General features: G+C 49.0%; 1 protein-coding gene across 1 annotated transcript in view; it reads right to left on the bottom strand.

The window, feature by feature from the left end:
• SLC13A5 (solute carrier family 13 member 5) overlaps positions 1 to 24,649 on the bottom strand; it is a 155,275-nt gene that overhangs the window by 97,224 nt on the left and 33,402 nt on the right. Inside the window, exon 2 of the mRNA XM_075335275.1 lies at positions 19,831 to 20,183. Within this exon, the coding sequence (XP_075191390.1) occupies positions 19,831 to 19,935 (105 nt within the window). The 5' untranslated portion in view covers positions 19,936 to 20,183. The remainder of the gene's footprint in view (positions 1 to 19,830; positions 20,184 to 24,649) is intronic.

Genomic DNA, 24,649 nt, shown 5'->3' with positions numbered 1-24,649 from the left:
TCGGAGCAGTCTCCGCGACACTCCCAGCAGTTTAACCTCCTGAATGCTGTGATCAGTGCGATTGTAGCATTCAGGAGGCAAGGAGAGGAATCATGATCACAGGGACCCAATCGCTGTCATTCTAACCCTGGGTCGTCATCATGACAACCTCGGGTTACTGAGGTATGGATCGCTTCACAGATCAGGGCACCTACGTCACCGGAGTTCACTGCATCAAAGTCCAACGGTAAAGACCGTGAGATGAGGAAATGGCTGCAGGGAACCCCAGTGACGTAAAAAAGTACCAAAAAAACACATAAAAAAAGCAGCATGGGCATTACACTTCTGTTTTTTTCCTGCGTTTTTCTATGACTCCATTGAAGTCAATTGGTAAAAAAGCAGGAAAAATAACAGAAACAATTCACATGCTGCTTCTTTTTTCAGCAACAAAAACTGCAAGGAAAAAAGAAGCAATATGAGCACAGTAAGTCAGGATTCTCATAGACTTTACTGGATGATTTTTCCTTGCTTTATTGATTAATAAGCAAAGAAAAACACTAGAAAAAAATGCAAAAGAAAAAACTGCACGTGGCACAAGGCCTAAAGGCTGCTTCACACGCAACGACATCGCTAACGAGATATCGTTGGGGTCACGGAATTCGTGACGCACATCCGGCCTCGTTAGCGACGTTGTTGCGTGTGACACCTACGAGCGACCGCTAATGATCAAAAATACTCACCTAATTGTTGATCGTTGACACGTCGTTCCTTTCCCAAATGTCATTGCTGGTGCTGGACGCAGGTTGTTCGTCGTTCCTGAGGCAGCACACATCGCTATGTGTGACACCCCGGGAACGAGAAACAACAGCGTCCCTGCGTCTTCCGGCAACGAGGTGGGAGTGTCGATAATGTGGCTTGTCTCCGACCCTCTGCTTCTATTGGCGGGACGCTGTGTGACGTCGCTGTGACGGCGCACAAACCTCTCCCTTAAAAAAGAGGTTGTTCGCCGCCCACAGCGACATCGCTAGGAAGGTAAGTACGTGTGACGCGCACTACCGATTTTTTCCGCCACGGGCAGCGATTTGCCCGTGACACACAAACAACGGGGGTGGGTGCGATCGCTAGCGACATCGTTAGCGATGTCGCAGCGTGTAAAGCGCCCTTAAAGGGTACTTTACATGCTGCGACATCGCTAGCGATCTCGTTAGCGATGTGAAATTCTAGATCGCGGGATCGCACATAGGTCATTTTACGCATGTGCGATCTCGAAAGATCGCACTTGCGATCTAGAATTTCACACCGCTAACGAGATCGCTAGCGATGTCGCAGCATGTAAAGTACCCTTAAGACTTTAATTCCAAAGTGGGAATATAATCTTTTAATCTGGGACTACACAGCGCCATGAGAGCAGGCTAAAACAAAAACATTTATGCATAATGTCTGCGACTTGCTTCCATCCACATTTTTAAGAGCAGTGATTCTCCTGTAAAAACACAGACAAATTGGTCATAATCAACTTGCAATGAAGAGTATAGCAAGGGAGTCTTGTGCCACTTGTGATCAGTAACAGAATGGCTGGGGCTATATGGTGAAATTGGCAGCAGGTTAGTATCTCAGCGCCATTACAGCCATGTCTTTACATTACAAAATCATGCTGACAGGTTCCCTTTAAGTGTGCATAACTGAACCTAAGGGGCTCATTTAGTTGCCTAAATAAAGATTTCAGAGTATTCTGGCAAAAATAGAACTTTGGCTTTGTGCCCATGTTGCTTTTTTGTGTTTCCTTTCTGCACATAGAAAAGGATGTTTTTCCAGGAAAAAAAAGCAGGTAGAAAAACGCATTATTTATTGCGTTTGCGCATTTTTCCATTTGCGTTTTTCCTGCTTTTTTGGTCCTTCTTTTGTCATGGCGATCACGTGTGTTCAGGTGCTGTACTCACAGGATCGCTGCCGGGTCTCCAGATGATGTTACAGCCAGGTCCTGGCTCTCACTGCCGGGAGCGGTGCTAGTGCCGCTCCCAGCAGTTTAACCCCCTAAATGCTGTGATCAGTGCGATAGCAGCATTCAGAAGCCCTGGAGAGAGATTGCTTACCTCTCCCTGGTGATCGGGTCCCTGTAATGTGAACACACGAACCCGATCGCTGCCATAGTAACTTTGGGTTATCACCATGATGACCCCGGGTTACTGAGCTACAGAGAGCCTCACACACCATGCTCTATGTATGAGGTTAAGTGCTGCGCTATAATCCACTGTAGTGATAAAGCATTGCAGGGGACTATAGAAACGCTCAAAAGAAATATAGAAACAATTGACATGCTGCTTCTTTTTTCAGCAACAAAATCTGCAAGGGAAAAAAGAAGCAGCGTGTGCACAGCAAATCAGGATTCTCTTGGGATGATTTTGCTTGCTTTTATTGATTAAAATAAGAAAGGAAAAATGCATGAAAAAAATGTGCCACATGTGCACATAGCCTTAGGGCCGCTTTACACGCTGTGACATCACTAGCAATTGCTAGCGATGTCGAGCGAGATAGCACCCACCCCCATCGTACGGCCGATATGTGGTGATCGCTGCCATAGCGAACATTATCACTACGGCAGCTTCACACGCACATACCTGTTCAGCGACGTAACTGTGACTACCGAACAATCCCTCATTCAAGGGGGAGTTGCGTTCGGCGTCACCGCGACGTCACTAAGTGGCCAGCCAATAGAAGCGGAGGGGCGGAGATGAGCGGGACGTAACATCCCACCCACCTCCTTCCTTCCTCATTGCGAACGCAGCGATGTCATTGCATGTAAAGCGGCCTTTAGTACTGCACAAACTACAACATAAAAAGTCAATTGCACAGCTAAGAATATTTTATCACTATACAGTCATAGGAAAAAGTTTGGGCACCCCTATTAATGTTAACCTTTTTTCTTTATAACAATTTGGGTTTTTGAAACAGCTATTTCAGTTTCATATATCTAATAACTGATGGACTCAGTAAAATTTCTGGATAGAAATGAGGTTTATTGTACTAACAGAAAATGTGCAATCCGCATTTAAACAAAATTTGACCGGTGCAAAAGTATGGGCACCCTTATCAATTTCTTGATTTGAACATCCTAACTACTTTTTACTGACTTACTGAAGCACTAAATTGGTTTTGTAACCTCATTGAGCTTTGAACTTCATAGGCAGGTGTAACCAATCATGAGAAAAGGTATTTAAGGTGGCCACTTGCAAGTTGTTCTCCTATTTGAATCTCCTATGAAGAGTGGCATCATGGGCTCCTCAAAACAACTCTCAAATGATCTGAAAACAAAGATTATTCAACATAGTTGTTCAGGGGAAGGATACAAAAAGTTGTCTCAGAGATTTAAACTGTCAGTTTCCACTGTGAGGAACATAGTAAGGAAATGGAAGAACACAGGTACAGTTCTTGTTAAGCCCAGAAGTGGCAGGCCAAGAATAATATCAGAAAGGCAGAGAAGAAGAATGGTGAGAACAGTCAAGGACAATCCACAGACCACCTCTAAAGACCTGCAGCATCATCTTGCTGCAGATGGTGTCAATGTGCATCGGTTAACAATACAGCGAACTTTGCACAAGGAGAAGCTGTATGGGAAAGTGATGCGAAAGATGCCGTTTCTGCAAGCACCCCACAAACAGAGTCGCCTGAGGTATGCAAAAGCACATTTGGACAAGCCAGTTACATTTTGGAAGAAGGTCCTGTAGACTGATGAAACAAAGATTGAGTTGTTTGGTCATACAAAAAGGCGTTATGCATGGAGGCAAAAAAACACAGCATTCCAAGAAAAGCACTTGCTACCCCCAGTCATGCTTTGGGGCTGTGTGGCCAATGCTGGCACCGGGAATCTTGTTAAAGTTGAGGGTCGCATGGATTCAACTCAGTATCATCAGATTCTTGACAATAATGTGCAAGAATCAGTGACGAAGTTGAAGTTACGCAGGGGATAGATATTTCAGCAAGACAATGATCCAAAACACCGCTCCAAATCTACTCAGGCATTCATGTAGAGGAACAATTACAATGCTCTGGAATGGCCATCCCAGTCCCCAGACCTGAATATCATTGAACATCTGTGGGAGGATGTGAAGCGTGCTGTCCATGCTCGGCAACCATCAAACTTAACCAAACTGGAATTGTTTTGTAAACAGGAATGGTCAAATATACCTTCATCCAGGATCCAGGAACTCATTAAAGCTACAGGAAGTGACTAGAGGCTGTGATTTTTGCAAAAGGAGGATCTACAAAATATTAATGTCACTTTTATGTTGAGGTGCCCATACTTTTGCACCCGTCAAATTTTGTTTAAATGCAGATTGCACATTTTTTGTTAGTACAATAAACCTCATTTCAATCCAGAAATATTACTGAGTCCATCAGTTATTAGATACATGAAACTGAAATAGCTGTTGCAAAAACCCAAATTGTTATAAATAAAAAAGGTTAACATTAATAGGGGTGCCCAAACTTTTTCATATGACTGTGTATATACACACAGGCACATACCCATATATACAAACATGGGAACATGCACACATACATACATATATACAGGCACATACACAGGCACATACTCATAGACACATATACTATATATACACACAGGGACATACACATATATACAAGGATAGGAACAAGCACACATACCATCTATACAGGCACATACACAGGCACATACTCATACACACATATACTATATATATACACACACACAGGGACATATAATATACACACAGGCAGATACACATATATACAAGGATGGGAACATGCACACATACCATATATACAGGCACATACTCATAGACACATATACTATACAGTATAAACACACAGGGACATATACACATATACTATACACACAGGCACATACACATATATACAGGCACATACACCCACCATATACAGTGCTGGCCAAAAGTATTGGCACCCCTGTAATTCTGCCAGAGAATACTCAGTTTCTTACTGAAAATGATTGCAATCACAAATTCTTTGGTATTATTATCTTCATTTAATTTGTCTTCAATGGAAAAAAAAAACAAAAAATTGTCATAAAGCCAAATTGGATATAATTCCACACCATACATAAAAAAGCGGGTGGACAAAAGTATTGGCACTGTTTGAAAAATCATGTGATGCTTCTCTAATTTGTGTAATTAACAGCACCTGTAACTTACCTGTGGCACCTAACAGGTGTTGGCAATAACTAAATCACACTTGCAGCCAGTTGACATGGATTAAGGTTGACTCAACCTCTGTCCTGTGTCCTTGTGTGTACCACATTGAGCATGAAGAAAAGAAAGAAGACCAAAGAACTGTCTGAGGACTAGAGAATCCAAATTGTGAGGAAGCATGAGCAATCTCAAGGCTACAAGTCCATCTCCAAAGACCTGAAAGTTCCTGTGTCTACGGTGCGCAGTGTCATCAAGAACTTTAAAGCCCATGGCACTGTGGCCAACCTCCCTAGATGTGGAAGGAAAAGAAAAATTGACAAGAGATTTCAACGCAAGATTGTGTGGATGGTGGATAAAGAACCCTCGACTAACATCCAAACAAGTTCAAGCTGCCCTGCAGTCCGAGGGTTCAACAGTGTCAACCCGTACTGTCGGCGTCTGAATGAAAAGGGACTGTATGGTAGGATACCCAGGAAGACCCCACTTCTTACCCCGAGATATAAAAAAGTCAGGCTGGAGGTTGCCAAAACTTACCTGAGAAAGCCTAAAACGTTTTGGAAGAATGTTCTCTGGTCAGATGAGACAAAAGTAGAGCTTTTTGGGAAAAGCCATCAACATAGAGTTTACAGGAAAAAATAAAGAGGCATTCAAAGAAAAGAACACGGTCCCTACAGTCAAACATGGCGGAGGTTCCCTGATGTTTCAGGGTTGCTTTGCTGCCTCTGGCACTGGACTGCTTGACCATGTGCATTGCATTATGAAGTCTGAAGACTTCCAACAAATTTTGCAGCATAATGTAGGGCCCAGTATGAGAAAGCTGGGTCTCCCTCAGAGGTCATGGGTCTTCCAGAAGGACAATGATCCAAAACACACTTCAAAAAGCACTAGAAAATGGTTTGAGAGAAAGCACTGGAGACTACTAAAGTGGCCAGCAATGAGCCCAAACCTGAATCCCATAGAAAAACTGTGGAGAGATCTCAAAATGCTAGTTTGGAGAAGACACCCTTCAAATCTCAGGGACCTGGAGTGGTTTGCCAAAGAAGAAAGGTCAAAAATTCCAGCAGAGCATTGTAAGAAACTCATTGATGGTTACCGGAAGCGGTTGTTCGCAGTTATTTTGGCTAAAGGTTGTGCAACCAAGTATTAGGCTAAGGGTGCCAATACTTTTGTCTGGCCCATTTTTGGAGTTTTGTGTGAAATGATCAATGATTTGATTTTTGTTTCATTCTCTTTTGTGTTTTTTCATTGCAAGCAAAATAAATGAAGATAATAATACCGAAGAATTTGTGATTGCAATCATTTTCAAGAAGAAACTGAGTATTCTCCGACAGAATTCCAGGGGTGCCAATACTTTTGGCCAGCACTGTATACCATACATTTAAATGGCCAAGTGTAATCCGATTTATAGAGGTAAATCATTAATGCTGCAATTTTTTTTCCATTCTGTCAGTCTGTGAAAATCAATGTCATCCTAGTGTGGGCCGATTTTTTTTTTTTTTCACTGATCAATTGACTTGCATTACAACTGCAATCTGATTTATGGATGCAACTCAGGCATGCAATTTTTTTTCCACAAGAAGACTCAATCCAAGTAAAAAATTGTACATGTGCACATCCCCCAGAATAACATTGGTCTGAGTCCGATCTGATGGTTTGTTGCATCGCACTTGGACTAAAAATGCATTCGTTTTCATGAGCCCTTACACAAACAACTTAATAATCTTTGAAATAAGGTGTGCAAACACTTTAATTCTCTTCCTTACAAATTCCACAGCACAGTTCTCTACAAACATCATCACTTTCCCTTTTGGGGCTCACAGGCTAAACTTCCCATCAGTGTATCTTTGGAGCATGGGAAAAAACCCCAGCTGATGCATACATGTTCCAGACATGTCGTCCTTGGTACAATTTGAAAACCGGACCCCAGCGCCACAAGTATATAATAGTAACCATTGAGCCATCATGCAGCCATTAAGCAAAGCAGAAAAATTGAACTGGTGTGATTCTGGCCTAACCGGTTACCACTCATTGCATATGAAGCGCTGGCACACTCTGTATGCTCTGCTTGTTTTCTGTCTGTAGTGATGTATTATTTTTTTTATTTTCTTCCTGGAATTGAGCTAGCAACTGTTACACTGAATCCTATTTCCTCTTTGCACCATTTATTTGCCATTTATTTGTATGTTTAACTTCAAACATAGCAGCATAATTTGTAATTATTATTTTGGAACCCCTTTTGGAGAGCTTTTTTGTCTTTTTTTTTTTTTTTTTTAGTAAAAATGAAAAGATATAACAGATTTATCCCAAGTCAAAGTATTATTATGGCTTCAAGATGTGTATCACCTGGTCATAGATGGTAAAAAGATTAAAGAGGTTTTTCCCTACTTTATAACTGAAAGGAAACCATTCACGTGAAGAAACACTTTAACCCGCAGATATGGGGGTTAATCTGCAGGTTAAGGCTATGTGCACACGTTGCGTTTTTTCTTGCATTTTGGTTGCGTTTTAAACTTCACTGTGTCATTGACAAAATGCATGCGTTTTGCTTCCCCAGCAAAGTCTATGATAAATCAGAATTTCCATGCTCACATTGCTTTTTTTTCGGCTGCGTCTTGTTTGAGCGCTCATTAGGCTCATCTCATATTCACTTCACCCGCTCATTAGGCTCATCTCATATTCACTGCTTCCCTCTCCCACTGGCGCCTATGATTCATTGCAGTCAGACACGCCCCCATGCTGAGCGACAGCTGTCAGACTGCAACCAATCACAGCCGCCAGTGGGCGGGTCTATATCGTACAGTACAATAAATAAATAATTTTAAAAAATTGCGTGCGGTCCCCCCCAATTTTGATATCCAGCCAAGATAAAGCCTCACAGCTGAGGGTTGATATTTTCAGACTGGGGAGACCCACATTATTGGGAGCCCCCCAGCTTAAAATATCAGCCAGCAGCTGCCCGGAATTGCCACACACATTAGATGCAACAGTCCCGGGATTTTACCTGGCTCATCCCAATTGCCCTGGTGCGCTGGCAATCGGGGTCATAAGAAGTTAAAGGCAGCCCATAGATGCCACTAAGTCCTAGCTTAGTGATGGAAGGCATCTATGAGACACCCCTGATGACTAATCTGTAAGTGAAAGTAAATAAACACGAACACCGAAAAATCCTTTATTTGAAATAAAAGACAAAAAAAACACCCTCTTTCACCACTTTATTAACCCCCAAACACTCCTCCAGGTCCGATGTAATCAACAAGAGGTCCCACGATGCTACCAGCACTGCTACATCTGACACTCACGGCGAGTGCCATAGAACAAGACTGCTCGCTGTGAGCTCCACGCAGCAACTGAAGTGAGTTGCGCTATCAGTGGTCACATCACTCAGGTTAGCCGTTGCCACAGCTGGAGTCCTCCACCTGTGACAGCAAATCACCCGAGTGACTGAAGTGAGCACCGTAATCAGCAGTGCCGTCACTCAGGTGATTTCCAGTCACAGCTGTAATCCTTCACCTATGACCGCAAATCAGGCCATGCCACAAAGACAGATCCGCGTGAGGAGAATGAACTCGGGTGAACCTCTGACGTCACCTTTTGCGGGGCCCGCACTACTGCCTGTGTCGCGGCACTGACGTCAGAGGTTCATCCGAGTTCATTCTCATTGCGCGACTCTGTCTCTGTCTGCTGTCAGCGGGCAGTCGTGTTCTACGGTGCTGCTGTGACAGGACAGGGATGTAGCAGAGCTGAATTGCCGTGGGACCTCGTGTTGATTTCTTTGTACCCGCAGGGGTGTTTAGGGGCTAATAAAGTGGTGAAAGAGTGTGGTTTTGTATTTAATTCCAATTAAAGGATTTTGGGTGTGTATGTGTTTATTTACTTTCACTTACAGATTAGTGATGGGGGCGTGGTTTTAAAGATGACTGCTATCACTAATTTAGGACTTAGTAGCTGCTGTGGGCTGCTGCTAACTCCTTATTACTCCGATTGCCATCGCCCCAGGGCAATGGGAAGAACTGGGTTCAGTGCCAGAATTGGCGCATCTTATGGATGCGCCACTCCTGGGGTGGCTGTGGGCTGTGGCTGGAAAGGGCCAAATTCCAATGGGTCTTCCCACCCTAATAATATTAGCCCCCAGTTGACTGCAGCACCTTGGCTGGTTTTAGATAAATCGGGCTGCAAACCTCAGACAGCTGAGGGTGCAGCCTGCAGCTGCTTTTCATGTGCTTGATTTGAAAAATGGGAGGACCCCACAATATTTTTTTATTTGATTTATTTAAAAAAAATAAAAATTAAAAAAAATCACCACAACCGTGGGTGGCGTCACGGACAATAAACTATTCCCACACCCAACAACCCCCCTTTCACTCACGGGCGAGGAGTGCCGCTCGAGAACCCCCGGGATCCGGCCCACAGCTCGAGCCACCACTGAGCAGCAGCCGCCGGACCCGAGCAGAAGGGGTGAGCGTAGTGTGCTGACACCCTCCTCCCCGCCCGCGACAACTTGGCGTCACGAACAGGATCTTACCGCTCTGTCGTTTGGTAGAGGTGCGCCTTGTTACCGCCGGAGGTATCCGGCAGCAAAATTTCAGAAGCCGCCATCTTTGGCGTGAAAAGTTCCCGCTCGAGCGTCTTCTCGAGTAGCAGAGGCGTGAAGGCCGAAACCCCACCCCGAGAGAGGAGGGGCCGGAAAGAGCTAAGGGGGACGCGATGGCGGCTGGACGCATGTAGCTGCAGCTATAAAAGCAGGGACGCCAGGACTCTGCAGACATACCGTTCCTGGAAGAAGAAGCCATCATGTGGATGCCGTCCCGCGACACCGTAGCCCCCGCGCCTGGAACCGCGGCGTGGGTGGAAATCCGGACCGCGCAGCTCTACCAACGGCTGCAGGTCAGGAGGCAGCTCCTCATGGAGGAGTGGGAGGCCGACATGGCGGACGTCATAGCCACCGTGCGGAGACGCGAGGAGGAAGCGGAGAAAGGGAGGGTGAGTGACCCACATCCCGATGCCCTGGAAGGGCCGGTCATCGCGGCTGCGGGGCCCGGTCCAAGACCTCTCCCCCCGTTGCCTCCCTCGCCACCCGTCTCGGAGGCCGTGACCCCGCCACTAGGCCTGCTACCACCGCAACCGGTAGCAACACCCAGCGTCCCCGCCCAGGCGGACCGACCTGTAGCCGGAGCCCGCAGTAAACCGGAGGTGTTACCGTGGAAGATTCCGAAGGTTGAACCGGAGGCATCCCCTGAAAAATCCCCCGAGCCGGAGCCGATGACCCGCTCCGAGCCGAAGGCCCAGCAGCGGAAAGCCCCTATGCCCATCCCCCACACCTCGGCTGAGGTAGCGCCGGGTTGTCGCTGTAAGGCAGCGCCCAAGGCCAAGACACCGCGGGACATGCCGCCCAGATTCCTGACAGTGGGCAACGTCCAGGATGTCCCGCGGGGCCCGACCCGTGCGCCGGCGCTGGCAGCAGCGCCGTATTGGGATAGGGAGCCGGTACCGCTGGGCCTGGAGATCGCTGAGAGGGAACGGAAGAAGGCCGAGCTGGTGGCCAGAGCGATAAGGGAGAAGGAGAATCTCCGCCAGGCCACGTTCCGTGTCCGGGGACCGCTGTACGAGGGGCAGGTGAGGCGGTTTGATGTCCGCCGGGGCTACGGGTTCATCTACGAGCCGGGCCTGGAGGCCGAAGTGTTTGTAGCCCGGCGGGATGTGAATGCCCACCTGCCTGAGGAGCATCCCGGCCGCAACCTCATGCCGGGAGGCCTCGTTCAGTATACCCGGCACTGCGGAGAGAGGGGGTGGTTTGCCCTGGATGTGAAGCTACGGGGCAGCCAGGAAAGCCGAGTGGGTCCGGCACCCCCTCCCTCGGATGAAGTTGAAGGCCTGGAGTAGGGCAGCGGAGCACCGTTGTCCAGTCCCCGTTGGGACCACCTTTGTGTGAATTGTGTTTAAAAGTTTGAAAAAGTTCTACTAATGATGAAAATGATACCGAGTACCTCACCTGATTATCTGTGTGATTTGCAACCGGCCGGAGTCGGCACCGTTGTCCCTGTGGGGACCGTTTGAAAAGTTTTGCATGGAGGACTTTCCATGGACAAGCCCGTGAACTTGCAGGGCAACTACAAACGTTAAGTGGCTTGTAAATAAGTTGTTTGCCGTTACCGTTTTCCGCAATGCCGCCTCCGGAGAGGCAGGTTGGAGGGAGGGCCCTCAGCAGAGCAGGCTGGGGCCCAGCCACCAAAGGAACCGGTGGCTACCCTCTGGAGGGAAAGGACAGATCCCGCTCGGGTAACTTGTGCTGGACTGTGGGTCAAGGGGTGCTGCCTGGGTTTTAGGGGCAGCATCAGGGCCAGGTTGCTTGGGTGGGAGAGAGCGGAAACCGTAACCGTAAACCGTTTGCAACGTTTAAGAAATGTGCCTCCCGTTATGGGAAGATTCATTTAAAATGTATATATGTTATTTTACCCTGTTATCTTTTACAGAAAAATAAAACCGGTGTTGGACGGCAGCCCGCGGACGGTCTGCATTTTGCTAAGGGGGAATGTGTCGCCCTGGGCAAGCCAGGGGACACAGGTCATCACACCACCACACCCTACATCCCAGTCAGGAACACCAAAGCTAACCAAAAATCCTTGTTGCCTTCCTCCAGAGGCTGATGATTCAAACCAGGGGGTGGGCCAGGCGGTTGGCTCCGCCCACCGAGGAGTTCACAGCTCTGGAGGCGGGAGAAACCAGGCAGATAGAGTTAGGAGGAGGAAGTGAAAGGAGTAAACAAGGAGTGAAAGTAGAAAGAAGTAAAGTGATAAAGGAGGAAAGCAAGAGTGGTGACAGAAAGAAAGCCTGAAGTAGTACAGCTGTGTGCAGGACAGGTCAGCAAGGTCAGCAACGGCGGTGACTGTCTGGAGGGGGACCGTTTGGAAGTTCCTGGAAGGACCGCGGACGAGTAGTGGCCCAGCGGTCTGGAGCAGTGTACCGAAGGACAGTCAGCACCAGGGCAGGGGCCTCTCGGACCCTGGCAAGGCTAGGAGTCGCCATAATTTGCCAAATCCGTCAGTGAAGGGGACGTAGATCCCCCAACAACCAAGTCCCGATTGAAGGCAACAGCCCAACCAGAGTAGGAGAGACACCGCCACCGCCAAGGCACCAGTCTCTCAGGGCCAGCGCCTGCGGGCAAGGAGTAGAGCTTGAAGCCGGGGAGCGGGTTACCGGTGGGAATCCATCGCTACCAACACAGAAACAAAGGTGCAAGGAAAAGGGACATCACCGTCACCTACTGGGAGAGCAAGTGCAGCCGTCCGTGGGAACCGTCTTTCCAGCCGTGTGGTTTACCGTAAAACTGTGTCAACGTCTCAGGCTGAGTGAGTACCACAGTGCCGCAAGGCACAGCGCTGCCCCCACGTCCCTGCGCCCACCAGGCCCTGCACCTCCCTCACCATCACCGGGCCCTGGGATCACCAACCCATACCCACGGAGGGGCAACACAACACCTGGCTGCTCCGCATCACCATCCCCGGGATCCCCATATTGAGCAGCGGTGGTGAAATCACCACAACCGTGGGTGGCGTCACAGACAATAAACTATTCCCACACCCAACAACCCCCCTTTCACTCACGGGCGAGGAGTGCCGCTCGAGAACCCCCGGGATCCGGCCCACAGCTCGAGCCACCACTGAGCAGCAGCCGCTGGACCCGAGCAGAAGGGGTGAGCGTAGTGTGCTGACACCCTCCTCCCCGCCCGCGACAGTAACACATGCAATACCAGAGTTCACTTAGCCAACCTGTTTTGATTACTGTTTTTCTTCGCACTGTTATGACAGACATGGCCTTCTTTCCTCTCTATGTTGTTCTAGTATTCGTGACGTCCCCTGCTATCTTCGACCATGTCCTCAATACTCTGGGATCTGTGCCTCCTTCCCCCTAATACCACATACCTTCATCTGCTTCTGGGCCCCGACAGCTCTCTAGCTAGGTGACTCTCTAAGCCTGTCGGGGTGAGCTGTAGGCTCCGGACCTCCAGAGGTTACCTAGGGTTCCCTGACTGGCCCTTACACCGAGGCCACGTCTTCTCACTTTGAGCCCACTTCTTGGCTGACTCCCTCTGGAGCTCTCTTTCCTAACCACTCGCCCTGTCATGTCACTCCTCCCTTATCTACTTTAACCCTATCCTAGCTAACACCTCTTCTAAACTCGCTCTACCGCTTTCTAACCTGACCACTTGATGCAACCTTTGGTAACCTGTTGAACAATCCTTTCAGCTACATCCCAAAAGTATTCTCTTCTAAAACACTTAAACATCAAACACATATACAACAATAAATACATAAAACATGGTATGGTTATGACTTGGGGGCACCGTCCATCTATTAAACAGCTAAGCTCAAGTTCTATATAAGTGTATCTACCTAATGGCACACTAGGCTTGATGTTGCAATTACCTGCATCAACAGTTCAACTTCAGTAATTAGTTATATTTTCTTATTAATGTAGGTCGAGGCGGGAAGTAATGGCCTGGTTCACTCAGACACTGCACTGGAGCGAATGTTCGTTTCCCGGTCTCTGGTCTGTAGTATCCAATCTTCAGTGCTTTACTGCAAAGTCTGGTCCTCCTCTGGAGGCGGTAGTTAGTGTTTTGTCTTTGGTGCTTGACCACGAAATCTCATCTTCCTTTGGAGATGGTATTTGGTTTTCAATCTTCAGGTTCCTCTGACGTCGTTATTCAGTCTTTGAGTTCCTCTTTCGAGTTCTTCTGGAGACAAGAGAACTCAGGTCTTCTATGAACTCAGTTCGCTCCCGGGTACTTTCACTACAGTCAACATGGGCATGCACCACTCTGTACATGTGCGCTCCCCTGCTAGTCGTTGCACCAACTCCGCTTCTTTGCCGCCTGGCATCTTTTATTTTTTGTAACTGCGCCACAGTTGTCACCTTAATCGGTGTTTAATTCAAACTCTTCTCTCGAGGAAACACACTCCTTATCCTTCAGTTCCTGTCGGTTCTGTCCCACCAGTAGATGGCGGTATTTATTTACAAATGCTGTGGGATTCAAGAGACTTCTGCTTGCCAACCCCTTACAATAACATAACAGTTACTTTTTAATTTGTTCAATTGTTCACCTGTCAGATGTGAACAGTGCCTTATCATCCAGGTTCAGTGTCCATGTCAGTACTCCATGGCAGCATTTAATTGCCAGCATCTGAAGGCGAGGAGAGAAAAGAGGGTGGTGATTGCGCGCCGGGCTCGCGTGACGAAACAAGCTCACGTAAGCCCTGGGAACGCGAGTTCTGGAACCACACCGGCATGGAAGGTATGAGCTTTTTAATTTTAATGGGGCCAAACATTGGAAATGAGAAGGGGTTGACTAAGTAGTGGACAGCCCCTTTAAGAACGCTCGTTCAGTGTAAACAGGCTGTTCCATTACCCAATGAATGAGCAATCTGGTGAAGTGCTCTTTTGTGCAGTGCGAAATAACATTGTTCTCGGCAGCACATTGTCTTGTGTAATCAGGATTTACACTGATGAGAACAATGGCAGCCTGCGTGTGTAGCGTACCACGGGGCCTTAGGGTACTCGTCAACGGGCCAGTAGTTCCTTGGGGTAGCTGTGACTGGCCTGACCCGGCTCCGTGACCCCGTCGACTACATGTTAAACAAGAACAGCAAACAAACAGTACAGATGGGGATGGAAGGAGGGTGACGAGCCCCTTGGAAGTGTGTCACTGGTTACAGTGGTGACTGGGGTCTCGGCCTCCTCCGCCGCCGACCCTTCCTGCGACTAGTCCTCTCCCAGGGGCAGTACTGGATGGGGAACGGGGATGCTTTGCAGCGCCACCCGTGGTATGCGTCCAGGAATTAGCCGCTGCTGCACAGTCTCTCTCCGGGGCAGGTGTCAGGTGCAGCTGGGATGGTATTGCTCCTCACGGGCGGAGCGGGGAACCCCGGGAAGTTGGTGAGAACAGGGGCGGCAGGCCACAGGAGCGCCGGAGTGCAGGGTGGCGGCAGTTACTCACAGAGTCACCAGGTGCAGGTTCTAGTCACTTTATTTACTGGCTCAGGTGGTATCCCGGACCCCGGGTGCTGGTCCTCACCATCGGAGACTCTGGTCTCTTCCCGGGCAGGTCAGAGGCTGGATCAATTTTGGTAATCTGTGGCCTTTCTCCTCCATGCAGAGCTCTCTACTCTCCCCCGAGTTGAGCAACTTTGCACATAAATGGTATCAAGGTGCTTTACTGTTAGCATTTGTGTCAATCTCAGAACTTTTGACGACAAATGTAAAATTCTCCTACTTTCTCCAGTTATGAGCCAGAGAATCATACTTTTTATGCTCCACATGAACCACATCTTCCCTAGCCCACCCATCGAAATTATGATCCAATGCGAAGAAATCTACTCAGCTCTCTCTTGCTCAATATAAACTTGCTAAAATAAACTTCTGCGGATTTTCGCTGTGTTCTGCGGGTTTCGAACGCATGCGCCGATAAGGCCACTGACTATAATGGTGCAGATGGAGTCATCGTGTTCTCTGATTACTGGTGGTGGACACCCTGATGCAGTCTACTACATGTGGGTGTCCGCCTCCAATAGGCATATATGCCTAAAAATGGTACACAGTGCACACAGTGACTCCATCTGCACCATTATAGTCAATGGACATGTCGGCGCATGCGTCTGAAACCCGTTTTGTGGGGATTCGGACGGAAGCCATGACAGGACCACTAAACGAGGAGAAGAAGGCAGTGTGAAAGTGGCCTTAAAAATGTCTGATTACATGCAAACATTACTAAGTAGATCTCTTAAACCTGATGAGAATGGTGTGTTTACTTTGAAAATCCATGTGAGTTACTGCATAATCCTTTATGATAGCCTGATTGTCAACTCCTCAGTGTCCCTCCTCCCTGCTGCTGCTGAGATTTCACTCTGCTCTGTACAAGTTGCAGCTATCAACCAGGCTAGGTGGGTGGGAGCGGAGACTGGATACACTTGGACTCATGAGCTATGTTATTCTATAGCTGGACTCATCCTAGTATCAGGATTAGGGTGCTCTTCCATCTGCGATTTTCTTGTGCGAGTGTGATCCGATAAAAAAAATCGGATTGCACTCGCACCAGTGTTAATCAATGAGACAGTTTCCTCTGTCCTGTTTTTCCTCCACACGAATCGGGCTCTCGGTGCAATCGCAGCATGCTGCACTTTGCACCGAGTATCATCTCTCGCACCCCCATGCAAGCCTATGGGAGCAAGGGAAAAAAAAATAAAAAAAATCGCACTATGGATGGCATACGCATGTCAAACAGATGGCATACACATGTCACACCGATCTTTAGTGTTAAAAATATACAGACTTGCATAGCACTCACATGGCACTCGCATGACACTCACATGTCATATGCATGCTAGGTGAGAAAAAAACGCACATCATACGCATGACACTCACCCCACTTTACTGGGTGAGTATCACGGTGATTATTTAAATGCAGATGGAAAAGAGCCCTTAAGCTGGGGTCACACTAAGCGACAGCGACAACGACGTCGCTGTTACATCACCATTTTCTGTGACGTAACAGCGACCTTGTAAGTCACTGTTATGATCGCTGCTTAGCTGTCAAACACAGCAGACGCAGCAGCGATCATAACGTCGCTACATGTGCAGAGAGCAGGGAGCCGCGCTTAGCGCTGGCTCCTTGCTCTCCTAGGTACAGTACACATCGGGTTAATTACCCGATGTGTACTGCAGCCACATGTGCACAGAGCAGGAGCCGGCACTGGCAGCAAGGGCGGAGGCTGGTAACGAAGGTAAATATCGGGTAACCAGGGAAAGGTGTTTACGCTGGTTACAGCTTACCGCAGCTGCCAGTGCCGGCTCCTGCTCGCTTCATTTCGTCGCTCTCTCGCTGTCACACACAGCGATGTGTGTGTCACAGCGGGAGAGTGACGACCAAAAAATGAAGCTGGACATTCAGCAACGACCGGCGACCTCACAGCAGGGGCCAGGTCGTTGCTGGATGTCACACACAGCGACAGCGATGGGACGTCGCTGCAACGTCACAGAAAATGGTGACGTAGCAGCGACGTCGTTGTCGTTGTCGCTGTGTGTGACACCAGCTTTAGGCAAGAGTCACACTTGTTAGAAACTCGTGCAAGTCTTGCATCACATCACCCGACATGGCCTGCAGCTCTCCTAACAGGAGCATCTCAGCTGCAAAGAAATACATGCAGCTGACCCGCTCCTGACAAGAGAGTGTGTGGCCATGCCAGGTGATGCGATGTGAGACTCGTGCGAGTCTCTCGCAAGTGTGACTCTGGCCTTAGAGAGCCATTCTGAAGTAGATTTTCAAAGTAAGCACACCAGCCTCATCAGATCTAAATTAATCTATTTAATCATGTAACTAGTTTGCATTGTGATATGTGGAGACAGATCCACTTTAAGGGGATTTTCCTATAACCAAATTGATGCCGTTACAATTTGACAAGCTATAAATGTCTGATTGGTGGGAGTCTGACATCAAGGACCCCACCGATTCTCAGCACTGAGGAGTTCTCAGCTCCACATAACAGCTGTTTGTGCACATAAGCTTCTTTGGACCAACAACAAGGGTAAAAAGATAGAAATATAAGGAAGGCATGTAAAGACGTCTTGTAGATGCTCTTGTTCTTTCAAGACATTACTCAATTACCATATGAATTGGGCTATGTAGACAAATGAGTTTCTATAAGGGATGAGAGGCCACTGGGGACATTCAATGACTTAGGGGTACTTTGCACGCTGCGACATTGCAAGCCGATGCTGCGATGTCGAGCGCGATAGTCCCCGCCCCCATCGCAGCAGCGATATCTTGTGATTGCTAGCGCAGCACTCACCTGTCGTGCAACGTCGCTCTGGCCGGCGACCCGCCTCCTTCCTAAGGGTGCGGGTCGTGCGGCGTCACAGCAACGTCACACGGCAGGCGGCCAATAGCAGCGGAGGGGCGGAGATGAGCAGGATGTAAACATCCCGCCCACCTCCTTCCTTCCGCATTGCAGCCGGGACGCATGTAGGAGATGTTCCTCGCTCCTGCGGCTTCACACACAGCGATGTGTGCTGCCGCAGGAATGAGGAACTACATCGTACCTGTCGCAGCACCGGCATTATGGAAATGTCGGACCCTACACCGATGATACGATTACGACGCTTTTGCGCTCGTTAATGGTAGCAAAAAGGATTTGCACACTAAGATATCGACTGCGACGCCGGATGTGCGTCACTTTCGATTTGACCCCACCGACATCGCACCTGCGATGTCGTAGTGTGCAAAGCCCGCCTTAGTGTCCACAAGATCTGGACAGGAGAGGACAGAGCATCTGCCTTCCCTCCTCTCTGAATGTCCATGTGTACAATGTATAGCAATGTTTATCCATTTCTATTCCATATATTACGACATTTTTCAGTACCAGCTTTTGGCGTGAAGTTCGACAAATTATGAATACATCTCTACAGACAAATTGCAAAAAAGTCACATATATTAGACAGGTGAGAGCTGACTGCAGCTGAATTCACATGTCCTGTAGTCATCTATTATAGAACGGATCTGTTGTCAAACTGATCCGTATTTTTAACATAGGAGTCTATTGGCAATGGATCCGTTAACTGATTGCTATTTAGCCATCCGTTGTACTTTCATTTGAAATAGATCTGTTGTTTTCTTAACGGATTTGTTGCAAATGGACAATAAATAGGAATCCATTAACAGATCCGTTCTTCATAGACTCCACATGTTAAAAACGGATCCGTCCAACATCCGTTATTAACAACGGTCAAATAAGTTGTGTTGGCAGAACTTTTTTGCAAATGGATCTCTAACAGATCCATGATAACGTATGACTACAGGACATGTGACCCCAGCCTTACTAAAGATGTGGAATAAGTATATAGACGATACCACCACTTCTAATATAAATAAATGTCACAAATTGCACAAAATCCCTCACTAATCTGCGACAATTGTTGCTCTTTTCTAACATCAAGAAGTTGCAATTTGCACAAGATTTTCTGACATTTGCCACAATGATCTCAGGCTCTTCTCTAACATTGGGAGGCGTTCTACCATGCGGTTTATGCCAATCATTAATGAGCCATATGCGATAAACATGGAGCGTTGGAGACTAAAAATTTGGTACACTATTTTGGAGAAAGCCGGGCAGGGGGTGATTCTTAGCTCCAGTTCTCAGGTTACCCCAACAGGTCATCAATCAGTGTTTCCCTCTAAACTCTGCTCCTTGAAAAGGAAAGAGTTAAAACAACCATCTTCTGAGGATCGCCCAGTAACAGCTCTACCTGTCTGGAGGGACTGGAATTTTTAACTCTATTATATCCAACTTAATCGAACATCTGTCCAGATTTGAGGACATCCCATAGAGAGAACAGCTGTGACAACTTTTGAGTAACGTTACACGCTCAAAGCTATGGCAATGGTGAAAGTGTGGACCTGACGAGCGGATATCGGAATATTTGCACAATATGGTAGTTGATTCATACCTTATTTTGCTATTTTTTATCTGTACTCTTCTGGACATCAGATATCTGACAGGTCAAGAAAAGGTTTCTTGTTGTTTCAAATATATTACGAAACAGAAAACTTCTTTTGAATCCAAAACTATATATTACCATAGTGTATATACAATGATTGATAATAATTTCTCACCTTTGTACGGATGATCAGCGGCAGCGGTAACAACAGCAGGGGTGTTGCGAACAGAATTAGAAACCGCTTCCATTTCAGAAGATGCTTCACACATGGGGCCATCATATAGAAGGCGATAGGAAGGATTTAGGAATTCAAATTCTGTATTGTTTTCCAGAGGTGTATGTCCCTGCGGAGCTCAGGAGATGTGGCCACCCTAGGAGTCCTCAGATTGATATAGGGTGGAGGGAGATAGTGGGAGGTAATCAAGGTGTGTTTTCAAAGATCTTCTCTCAAGCTGCATTTCCAAGGGAAGGTCACAGTCCAACCTCACTACACAAAATGCTGGGAGGAGCAGGCAGCCGGTATCACAACTGCAAAACATAGAAGAGATGTTAGATCACATGAGCCTCATTGGCTGGGTCCATACAAAAAGTGGCCGTGTGCCCTGTGCTTACATCAGCATTCCGCTCAATGGTTGGGCATTGGAGACCGCCCCGAGTCTGCCCAGATAATACTTGTATAATGATGCGGATTTAAAGCTTCACTGCTGCTCTTTAATTATGTCACGGAAACTGAGTGGAAGTTACACTGGAAGCGCTCCAAGGATTCATTACATCAGTGTCAATATGGCAAATCGACTCTCTAATGCCATCTAGTGCGCAATATTCAAACTGAACCAAGGGTTAGATGAGGACAAATTTACAGGCGATGCTCATTGATTAAATTGGCTTATTAGAACCTGTCACCATGAAAATGCAGACGCATCTACACGCACCAAGCTATAGGGCAGGGGGAATGAGTGCACTTTGTGAGTAAAGAGTTAGCAAAACCTACTATTGATATTTATTGAGTAACCGTCATTTTTATTTTTATTTCAGAAATGAATACACATGGAAAAAGAAAACGTTGTAATGTATCTTATCAGAGAAATCTGCTTCTTTCTCCTCCAGTATTGATCATTCATTCTCAGTTCATGGGTAAAATCTGTTTTTATTGAAGACATATTTTCACATTTCTGAGATAGGAGAAGATAGTTGGTGTTTTTAAAATTCTATAGAAAGGGAAGGAGAAGGAGAAGGAGCTGGAGGCCGACACAGGCGCTCTACTGTCATTTGAAGTTTGAAAGATTGTGAGTGAGCACCACGCAATAACAAGTGTGTATGTACGTATATATATATATATATATATATATAAAATTGCCTTATTCTGTCTGTCTGTCTGTCTATCTGTCTGTCTTGCTCCAAAATTGTGTCCTTACAGTGACACAAAGCGGATTGGCCGCTGGGCTCGCCATGGCCCCGCCCCCCGCACCGATTGGCCGCTCGCCCAGGCTCTGCCCCCACACGGATTGGCCGGCCGCTCGCCCAGGCTCCGCCCCCCACTCGGATTGGCCTCTCGCCCCGGCACCTTGCACGTATTGGCAACTCGGCCACGCCCCACCCCCCCGCACGCATTCCCCGAAGCGACACGGAGCCACGACTCCCAGGTGAGTACTGTACCCCCGGGAGTCCATATCAGCGTACGCCACCAACCCAGCCGACACATACCCTCACATTGCTGGGGTTGCCGCCGTATGCTGGTGTGGGCTCCCGTGCGACCGGGGGACGGGATACGCTGGTAACCATGGTAGCATAGTTACCAGCGCATCAAGGTCCTGCAGCGGCGGAACATACACACACGCACACACGCACACACACACACACACATCAGATCACACTCACTCTCACACACACCTCACACACACATCACATCGCATCCACACACTCACAACATCCTGGGATATCGCTTGCTTCTCGGCGGCGATACTGTGGAGTGAACTTCCAGGACCTGCCGGAGGATCACATGGCCAGAAGCATGTGGTATCTCCGGATGTTGTGAGTGTGAGCGCATATGTGCAATATCGTCAGTGTGTGTGTGTGTGTGAGTGTATGCGATCGGGTGTGTGTGAGTGTATGCGATCGGGTGTATGTGAGTGTATGCGATCGGGTGTGTGTGTGTGTGTGTGTGTGTGCGTGTGATCGGATCTGTGAGTGTCGGCAGAGGAGCACGGCGTGCTGGAGGAGGCTGGGAGGAGAGAGGCTGAACCTGGGGAAGGCTGATGCTGGGGGAGGCTGGGAGGAGAGAGGCTCATGCTGGGGGAGGCTGATGCTGGGGGAGGCTGGGAGGGTGTAGGCTGATGCTGGGGGAGGCTGATGCTGGGGGAGGCTGATGCTGGGGGAGGCTGGGAGGAGAGAGGCTGATGCTGGGGGAGGCTGATGCTGGGGGAGGCTGGGAGGAGAGAGGCTGAGGCTGGGGGAGGCTGGGAGGGGGAGCCTGATGCTGGGGGAGGCTGTTAGGAGGGAGGCTGGGAGGAGAGAGGCTGATCCTGGGGAAGGCTGGGAGGGGGAGGCTGATGCTGAGGGAGACTGGGAGGAGAGAGGCTGATGCTGGAGGAGGCTGGGAGGAGAGAGGCTGATGCTGGGGGAGGCTGGGAGGAGAGAGGCTGATGCTTGGGGAGGCTGGGAGGCGGAGGCTGATGCTGGGGGAGGCTGGGAGGCGGAGGCTGATGCTAGGAAAGGCTGGGAGGGGGAGGCTGATGCTGGGGGAGGCTGGGAGGGGGAGGCTGATGCTGGGGGAGGCTGGGAGGAGGGAGGCTGAGAGAAGAGAGGCTGATGCTGGGGGAGGCTGAGGCTGGGGTAGGCTGGGAGGAGAGAGGCTGATGATGGGGACAGAGAGGCTGATGCTGGGGACAGAGAGGAGAGGCTGATGCTGGGAGGAGAGAGGCTGATGCTTGGAGGAGAGAGGCTGATGCTGGGGGCAGAGAGGCTGATGCTGGTGCAGCATGGGGGATGGAGCATGATGGGGGGGTGCGCAGCATGGGGGATGGAGCACGATGGGGAGTGCACAGCATGGGGGATGGAGCACGTTTGGGAGTGCGCAGCATGGGGGATGGAGCACGATGGGGAATGCGCAGCATGGGGGATGGAGCACGATGGGGAGTGCGCAGCATGGGGGATGGAGCACGATGGGGGGTGCGCAGCATGGGGGATGGAGCACGATGGGGGGTGCGCAGCATGGGGGATGGAGCACGATGGGGAGTGCGCAGCATGGGGGATGGAGCACGATGGGGGTGCGCAGCATGGGGGATGGAGCACGTTTGGGAGTGCGCAGCTTGGGGGATGGAGCATGTTTGGGAGTGCGCAGCTTGGGGGATACAGCACGATGGGGAGTGCGCAGCATGGGGGATGGAGCACGATGGGGAGTGCGCAGCATGGGGGATGGAGCACGATGGGGAGTGCGCAGCATGGGGGATGGAGTACGTTTGGGATTGCGCAGCATGGGGGATGGAGCACGATGGAGAGTGCGCAGCATGGGGGATGGAGCACGTTTGGGAGTGCGCAGCATGGGGGATGGAGCACGATGGGGAGTGCGCAGCATGGGGGATGGAGCACGTTTGGGAGTGCGCAGCATGGGGGATGGAGCACGATGGGGAGTGCGCAGCATGGCGGATGGAGCACGATGGGGAATGCGCAGCATGGGGGATGGAGCACAATGGGGAGTGCGCAGCATGGGACATGGAGAACGATGGGGAATGCGCAGCATAGGGGATGGAGCACGATGGGGAGTGCGCAGCATGGGGGATGGAGCACGATGGGGGGTGCGCAGCATGGGGGATGGAGCACGATGGGAGGTGCCCACCTCCCCTCAACACACACACACACACTGCACAAATCACCACACACACACACTGGGAACCACAAACACCGCCCTACACAGACACCCACACACACAGACAACGCTGCACACACACAACACCCAACACACAAACACCGCGGCATACACAAATATACGCACATACCGCACAACACACACATTGCACAAAACATACCTCCCCCAAAACACACACACACACCCCACACCCACACAAACCGCGCAACACACACACACACAACGCTACAGACACACAGCGCTCCACAAACAACGCAACACACGCAACACATACAACACCGCTCTCACCCCCCGCCACACCCAGACAACACTCAGAACATGTACAGCGCCCTACACAAACACTTAGTAACTACACACAACAACATCTATATATATAACAAAAATCATACATGAACTACACAATACGTAAATTCTAGAATACCCGATACGTAGAATCGGGCCACCTTCTAGTATATATATATATATGTAGATATCTGTACAAAGACCAGATAGAGCTGGAGCCCACTCAGATTGGTAGAGCGGAGCACTTTTTCACAGGAGGAAGGAGGTTTGCACTTAGCTTTTTCCAGCAGTCACTAAGGCCTCTCTCACACATACGTGCAAATCACGCACGTGCCGCGAGACACGTATTTTCCCTGCATGTTGCATTTGGTAAGTACGAGACTCCGGTAAGTGCGACCCACGTGTGTTCTATGTGTGCTATCCGCGATAACACACAGAGAACCGGTAATTTGCATACTCACGTGGTCCTTGCTGCTGTCCAGGGTTCTGATCTTCGGCTCCAGCCCCGCCCACTCCCCGCTGATGCTGCTTCCGTCCGAGCGGAGGGGCGGAGATCAGCGGCCATGACATCACGCCCACCTCCTTAACGCTCATAATGAGCGTCGGTCGGCAGCAACCGTTTGCAGCGGAGAATCTGCTGGGCTTATTGAGGTGAGTATGTGTTTTTTTATTTTAAAATAATGACATGTGTTTCTCCGGCGCGTGTCACACGGGACCGCATCCACACTACATCCGTGTGGTACGGGTGCGGGCCGTGTGACACCCTTGATGCCGGAGAAAAACGGACATGTTGGTGTGAGAAACACATGGACACACGTAAGTATGGAACAGACACACGTTCCATTCC

The sequence above is a fragment of the Anomaloglossus baeobatrachus genome, chromosome 2, assembly GCF_048569485.1.
Source record: "Anomaloglossus baeobatrachus isolate aAnoBae1 chromosome 2, aAnoBae1.hap1, whole genome shotgun sequence".
Taxonomy (NCBI): domain Eukaryota; kingdom Metazoa; phylum Chordata; class Amphibia; order Anura; family Aromobatidae; genus Anomaloglossus; species Anomaloglossus baeobatrachus.
Note: the sequence above shows the minus strand (reverse complement) of the source record. Positions and strands in the feature narration are given on the sequence as shown.